Source organism: Chanos chanos, chromosome 2 (genome assembly GCF_902362185.1).
Source record: "Chanos chanos chromosome 2, fChaCha1.1, whole genome shotgun sequence".
NCBI lineage: Eukaryota > Metazoa > Chordata > Actinopteri > Gonorynchiformes > Chanidae > Chanos > Chanos chanos.
The window spans coordinates 10,018,560-10,026,271 of record NC_044496.1 but is presented as its reverse complement, the minus strand read 5'-3'; the positions used below and the strand labels follow the sequence as shown (position 1 = coordinate 10,026,271).

General features: G+C 37.8%; 1 protein-coding gene across 2 annotated transcripts in view; it reads left to right on the top strand.

The window, feature by feature from the left end:
- hsd17b12b (hydroxysteroid (17-beta) dehydrogenase 12b) overlaps positions 1-7,655 on the top strand; it is a 17,930-nt gene extending 10,275 nt beyond the window's left edge. For both annotated transcript variants that reach the window (XM_030765629.1, XM_030765628.1), the window contains 8 exons: positions 458-565; positions 1,643-1,707; positions 2,073-2,117; positions 2,445-2,479; positions 4,566-4,647; positions 5,125-5,190; positions 5,515-5,664; positions 5,988-7,655. In XM_030765629.1, the coding sequence (XP_030621489.1) occupies positions 458-565; positions 1,643-1,707; positions 2,073-2,117; positions 2,445-2,479; positions 4,566-4,647; positions 5,125-5,190; positions 5,515-5,664; positions 5,988-6,095 (659 nt within the window). In that variant the 3' untranslated portion in view covers positions 6,096-7,655. The remainder of the gene's footprint in view (positions 1-457; positions 566-1,642; positions 1,708-2,072; positions 2,118-2,444; positions 2,480-4,565; positions 4,648-5,124; positions 5,191-5,514; positions 5,665-5,987) is intronic.
- Positions 7,656-7,712: the final 57 nt, after the last annotated feature.

Genomic DNA, 7,712 nt, shown 5'->3' with positions numbered 1-7,712 from the left:
TTACATTTTCAGAGCTCTAACGCGGCCACCTACATGCGTCATTCAAATTGGCTCAGATTGATCACTTTGTGATGACTCCTATGCGTGTCTACATTTGCGGTGTGATTTCCGACTGTATTTCACTCCTTCATATGTGAACTTAAAATCTACTATTTGGATTCAGTTTATGCTGAGGAAAAATAGGAGAAAAATGTTAGATTTCAAAACATGTGGATAAAATTATAATCTCATTCCTGATCAATTAAAATGGTAGCATTTAATTTATTCTGTAAAAGTCGTCTTTCATCTCATTTTTGTTTTGTAATTAATGTCAGAGTAGGGACAGGATATAGATTTCATGTTATCATTCAGTTGACTGCTCTGTTATGAGCCCTCATCTTTTGTATGTTTTTGTTCATGCAAACAATATTAGATCCTGCGATTTTTTTTTTTTTAATCTTTCCTCTTTTTCCTTTAGAGAGTAAATATAACGTCGCGACCAAAACGATCGCGGCAGACTTTGGATCATTGGATATATATCCCAAGATTGAATCTGGACTGGCAGGGCTGGAGATTGGAATTTTAGGTAAGTTACAGTTGGTGGCCCACGCGACACTGTGACTACGCATGAGCTCCCCTGTCACGCTCATACTCACTGATCACTCGTTCAACGCTTTTAGGGTTAAAAACTATATATATATTTTTTTTTTAATTTTTGCTTCTCTTCACATAGTGTTTTGAAATAATTATACTGAATTCAAGTACAGCATAAATGTCACAACTGCCTTTTTTTTTTCCTTCTTTTTTTTTTTTTTTTTTAAACTACAAATGACCACTACTTGAGTAAATGCTGCCATCTTTGGGACACAAGTAGAACTCGATTTTTATCAACTTGTGTGTCAAGCAGTGTGTCCTGCAGTCCATGAATAGAGTTCTGTCCCAGTCCAAAGGTCTTCACCGTTTGATCCCTGGAACTCTGTTTTTCGGTTTATTTTTTAGACTTAGGTTTATAATATATTTGACTGGGACAATTTACAATCATCAGCTTCTCTATAAATGTGTCCCATTTAGTCAGCTGAATAAATTTAATGTGTATTACAGATTATGAACAAGTTGACAGAAAAGACATCATTTTTGAAATGACACAAAAACACACTGAACATTAATGCATTGCAAATAGCACATGATATAGCACATGAGAAACAGCACAGATGCCAGATATTCACTGTAGTAGCACGTTTACTTTAACTTCAGTGATGAATTGATTTAGGGGCGCCACTGAGAATAATTATGCTTTGGTAAGAAAGGATCGAGAAGCACTGCTTCACAGCTTAGACATTTTTTTTACCTACAATAAAACAGTAGAGGCATTGTCAAGTTGTATTCCAAAGGACTCCTAGAACTTACATGTATTCTCCACAACTTGTGATATGGTTGTAGGCCCAGTAATCCCTCTAAACCCTGTGAGAGTGGTGTAGTTCAAGTGTTTTTATGTATTTATTTTGTTTGCAGTACTTCTTTAGTATTGATTTCCTGTTCTGAAGTGTCTTTAATTCTTTCTTTAGTTTGGTTGAAATGTCAACATTGAGCCTTCTTGAACATTCTACACCACATAACTGTCACAGGTATCAGTCACAAACTTTCTCCTCTCTTTCATTCATAGTGAATAATGTTGGAGTGTCCTACTCTTATCCTGAGTTCTTCCTCCAGGTTCCCAATCTCGATGCTGTAAGTATCATTTCTCTCCCTCAACACACTCCTTCTCAACACAGGCACAGTGAGAACTCTGGGGTATCAGTGTTATGATATGGAATGGTAGTGTGATAATGATGTAGTCACAAAATGACCATAGAGTGACATGTATAGATGCAGTGTTAGTGTGTTATTTTACTGTGACGAGTTTCATGATGATGTTGGTGTGATAATTATATTGTTACAGAATGGCAGTGTGATAGTGATGTCTGTGTGGAGTTGTAGCATGATAACAGTGTTATTATACGAAGGTACTCGGATACTGATGTCAGTATAAACTCCTAGTGAGACAGTCATGTATGTATCGAATGATGATGTGACTAAATTCTCTCTCCTTACAGTTTATCAACAGCATGGTCAATATCAACATCACGTCTGTCTGTCAGGTGTGTATTACTTTTTATCCTTGTTCAGTAAAGAGAGAAAGGCCACTGTTGACAGTATAGTTACACATTATTACACACTGTTTGTGTGTATATCACATGGTCACTAATGCCATTTGTGTGAAATACCCTTGTGGAAAATGGGAATGCATATTGTTCGCTGCCCTTTTCACTTCATAGTCATTGCTGCCACCCTGTGGTTGAGAGTAGAACTGGTCCAATGTTAAACTAAAATACTGTGCAGCAGAGTGCAGCTTATTCTCTTTGAGATACACAGGTCAAATACAGGATGTTAAGCTTTGTATTGACACAACTCTTCTCTACTTGCAGATGACACGGCTTGTGCTGCCGAGAATGGTGGACAGGTGAGCTTTGGCAGAACACTGGGGTAGTGGGTAAAACTATAATGAAATGGGCACTTAATGATCTTTGTGCTCAAATGTGGAGCTGTTGTCAGTTCTTTCTGTCAGCTCAAAGTTGACCTTTGATTTGAAGAGTGGAATAAAATACAGAAGAGAACTGAGGGCCATTGAGCTGATTTTGTGCATATTTAGTGAGATGAGATTCACTTGCAGATTTCACCAAAGATTTCAAAAGTGGAGATTTTGTAGACTTTGCTGAAGATTTAACTGAGTTTGCTCCAGATTTATCCAGTGGAGGTTCGTTCTTTTTTTGGTTTGATGTCACGGTTTAACTGAGTTAGATTGAGCCGAGTTAGATGTAGCTACTGGAGAGTTAGCTGGTTTACTAATGGGCTCCACCAGTGGAGATTTATGGATCACTTAAAGATCACTTCAATGAGCGATATTAGCTGCCGATTTCGCAGAAGAGGAGATTTTGTAGACTTTGTTCATTCGAGTTAGTTGATTTTGCAGTATGTTACACTGAAATAGATTTACCTGAAGAATAGTTGATTTGCAGTATGTTACGTTAATGGAAATGTAGCTGAAGGAGGAAGTGCAGCAGGATCAAATGAGTGAGGTTAAGATGATTTATTTTCAGATGTAGCTCTTTTACTTCAGAGGGTGCGTGAAGGCATTGGCAGAGAGATCTCTCAGACTCCTGTCTCTTTTGTGAATCTTTTTATGATGAGGGAAAATCTAGTGTTAACCACACCCATAAGGCTACCACACTGACGCTGGATGCAGGCTGCCATGGCAACACATTTTAATTTCTAATAATAGCATTTTACTGTGTTAGTATGTACAGCACAGACACTAGTGATAATACAATCACGAAGGTCAGTTGATTGAGAAGAAAAAAAAACAAAAAAAACCAAACATCTTAAATGGGGCAAGACTTAAGGTATTGTGTCTGATGAATAAGTATGTTCGTGATTAATAGTGATATACACCATTCATTCAAATGACAGCTTCTCATATAGGAACACAGCAACATAATAGTATTGTTAATAGAAATAATGATTTAATGAAGGTTAATTATTTATTGTGTTCCGCCCTGCTTTCGGGGTCCAAGCAGAGCAGATGATGGAAACCTATTGTTTATTGTTCGGATTAATATTAGGGGTCATAGCAGCCAAGCTGCAGAAACTCTATTATTTTTATTCTATTTTTTGTTTTTAGTGGTCTAAAGTGTGCACAATTTTCCCATTACACATGACATGTACATATATACATCGTTTTGTAGAACGTCCCAAAATGATGTGCTTTTACAGGATTTCCAATGGCTGAGATTCATGACACTTCCTTTACAATAAAGGAAGTCAGTTGGCAACTAAGGGGTGTGTTTGACATAACATTATACCACGTCTTGCACAAGTGTACCTCTGACTAGTCACATAAGTTCTCTGAAGAGATTCCCCTCCTAACAGTGAACAAATGTGCTTTAAAAACTCATACTGGCAACTGTTTTCTGCCATTTTTTTTCCAAAACCTACTTTTATGAAGTAATATTTATTTGTATACATGATAATCACCAAATTGGGCTCAGAGGATCTGGTTCTTAGCTTCATTAGCTAAGACTTTTTATACCCTGTTACTTCCACATGTGAGTCAGAAATTGTAGCCATGTTTATTTTTAAACCAGAACATTGCTATTTCGCAACCACATAACGCTACTTTCACCAAAATTTCTTCATATTCTCTGTACCTGATAACAAAGCAGTCTACAAACTTCAGTTAATCTTGGTCGCTAGGTGGCGATGCAATAAAGGCATTTGGTGTTCAGAATTCTCAGAAGAATAACACTAATAAAGATTTCAAACATATTTTAACACTCATCCAAGAAGCGGCAGCAGCTCCTAAGAAAAAAAAAAAGAAAAAAAAGAAAATTTTAAAATAGCACATTCTGCTTGGACACAGTTACCACTTGCAGCTTTTATTTATTTATTTTTTTATCTTAGGGAAAAAAAAAAACCCTTTTATGAAATGATGAAACTCGATTTACACGTAGCTGCTCAGTATTTTAAGGCAATGTTTCTCATGGTTCCAGGTCAAAAGGTGTCATTCTGAACATTGCCTCTGCCAGTGGCATGTACCCTGTTCCTCTCCTCAGTCTTTACTCCTCGACTAAGGTAAGTTACCTGGTGTTCTCCTGGTGTCTGTACTGTACACACCTGAGTTAACTTCAGTGTAGGTAGAGAGCTTCATACTTTAAGTTAACCAGATATGTGTGTCTAAAATGAAAGAGCGCATGCCTGTCCTTGACAATAAGGAGAATATTTTAACAGCAGGAGAGATGTAGGTTTAATTCTCGAACATGATGGATCCGTATCGGTGTGCCCTTGAACGACTTAATTATTCACACTGTTGCTTCAGAAGCATGCAGCTTTTTCACATATAAAAGAGAAAAAAAATGACCTTGAAATTATTCATGATGAGAGCGTCTGTTAAATGTAAAAGCGTAAGTGGGTCAACCTCAGCTTTAAATTATCCATTTGTGTTCCAGCGATGGTCTAACTTTATGCACCGGTGCAGAGTTGTGGTTTTGGTCGCTGGTTTGTCTAGTTTGTTCTGCTCTGGACTGGAATAACACTCCTTTCATTCCCCAGGCCTTTGTGGACTTCTTTTCTCGTGGGCTGGACGCTGAGTACAAGAGCAAAGGCATCATCATTCAGGTGAGAAGAAGAAAGGGACAGATATAAAGTGCTGCCTTTGCCCTTGTGGCTTCACTGGCACTGAGACGTATGGTATTTTCCCTTTTTCAAATAAGGCTTTCCATTTTTATGTGGCTTAATGGATCAGTGATTTCAACTTATATGATCAGATTGAGGAAATGTCTAAAGATCCCCAGGATAGTTGGTCTTGAGTTGGCCTGGAAATAGTGAGGATATCTACATTCTTCCATTGTGGTTATGATTATTGGTAGTATTGGTATTTTTGAGTGATTCTCTCTATCTCTCTCTCTCTCTCTTGCTCACTTGATTTTTCCCGTCTCTTAGAGTGTGTTGCCGTTTTTTGTGACGACCAAACTGAGCAAGATCAGGAGGGCTACCTTGGACACCCCCACCCCCGAGCGTTATGTGGCAGCTGAGCTGAACACGGTGGGACTGCAGTCTCAGACTAATGGATACCTGCCACACGCCATTATGGTAAGGCCGACCAGGCAACTTCTCCTCCACTACCTTCCATCCAACGGCAGCAAATAAAGTATATAGGTTTCACTTGATTTCATTTCACTCTGTGTGTGTGTGTGTGTGTGTGTTCGCCGACGATAGGCAACATGCTTAGTTCAACTACACGAATCTTTTGTGTATGTATGTGTGTTTGTATATGTGAGTCTGTGTATTTGAAGATGAGAAACCAACATAACTGTCCTCAAATATAACTTGTTTGAAGTATGTGATAGTTTTGCCAGGTCGATTGTTCTCGTCTTGACACTGGTATGTTGTGATTTTTTTTTTTTTTTTTGCAGGGCTGGGTGACCACGGCATTGCTCCCTACCACACTGCTCAACAAATACATCATGAGTTTGCATTTGTCTCAGCGTGCACGCTACCTGAAAAAAAAGAAGCAAGGTTAAAGAATGGCAGGAAGAGGGAGGAGGATAGAGGGATGAATGAGATGGAGGAGAGGACCAGCAGGGAAAATCTTTTCCTGTCACCGTCAGAGACCAAGAACTGTCTTCCACCTTTTTTCATCTTACAATGCTTCACGCTACGTTGGTTTGATTTCGAGGTTGAATATTTTATGTGGAATTTAAGCACTTACCGGTAGTGGGTAACCAAAATATAGTTGTTTTTTTTTTTTGTTTATTGCCAAGCAGTCCTGTCTTTTCTGATAACATACCCCAAAGACACTGTAGTGTATCCAGGTGAAGTTCAGAAAAAATTGTTATTTATGATGTGCATAAAATCTCTTTAATATTGATCAAATGAGATGATTGACCATTTCCATAAATCATTTTTTTGTTCCTGATTCTTAAAAGCAGAGACAGTGGCCCTGTCTTAATGTGAGCAGTGTCTATGAAATGTTTGAATATCTTCAGGGTAGGATTGTTTTCTTTTTTTGTGTATGTGGATGTTTCGTATGATTTATACTGGAAGCATGTGCTACACTGTGAGCTACTTTTCATATCACAGATGATATCCAGTGTAGCTAGCGTAACCAGTGTTTACCAATAACACATAAACCACACAGTAAATTTGAGCATGTAGATTTTACAGTGAATATTTTCCCGGAATTGCATCTGTGGAATTAACTCTTTAATGATTTCACATTTCATGAAAATAGTGCTCTACGTATTGCCAAAATGTTCCAAACTCTTGTACAGTTTCATTTAATGAGATGAGCGTGAATAATGTGAACACTACAAAGTGCTCATAACGGTCTTTGGGGTTAATTTAACACCAGGCAATGTGCTGTGTACAGTCGTGTTTGAACATATTGGAAACACTCATGCATCTTTAGTCCGATATTTCAGTTGGGAACATTGATATTTCAGTTTGCAGATGAATCTCAATATTACTTAAGCACTGCTTTTCTACTAACAAATGGGTTTTATGTCGTTATGAAATGCATAACTACTTCTGAACTGTGCTCTGAATGCTTTTAAAGGGCTCTGTTTTCACCGCCTTAAAAGAGTTATTGTTCCTGTTCCGTTCTCAAGTATAAATTTAATGGTCCTTGTTCTATCAGAATATAGACTGGCTTTCACAGTTTGTAGTGTTAATACTTTGGGGGAAAAAATGTCATTACAACGAGAGGTACAAGTGATGCAGTGTAATAAGATATTTCTCTGACTCAGAGTCCTTGTGGATTATGTCTGGAAAATATTAATTCGTATTAACTGCATTTCGTATTTGTATTCAGTTCATCGCCTGCTTCAGTTCACAATGGCTCCTCCTACTACTGCTCCTTCTCCTCTTTGACAGTTGAATGAGGATGTAGTCGTACTTTCTGGGTTCCAGTGTGTCATATAATTTAGATTTCAGATGGGAAGTATTAGATGAAATCAAGTTAAAAGCACTTGGTCATCAAACTTGCGGAAGGGAGCACGGAATACCGTTCAATATGTGGTATTCCTGCTAAGTTTATGACTACTTTGTGCTTGTAACAATAAATTCAAAGCTTTCATAACTAACTTCTGTGTTTGATTTATAAATATATATGTGTGTGTATGTATGTATATGTATGTGTG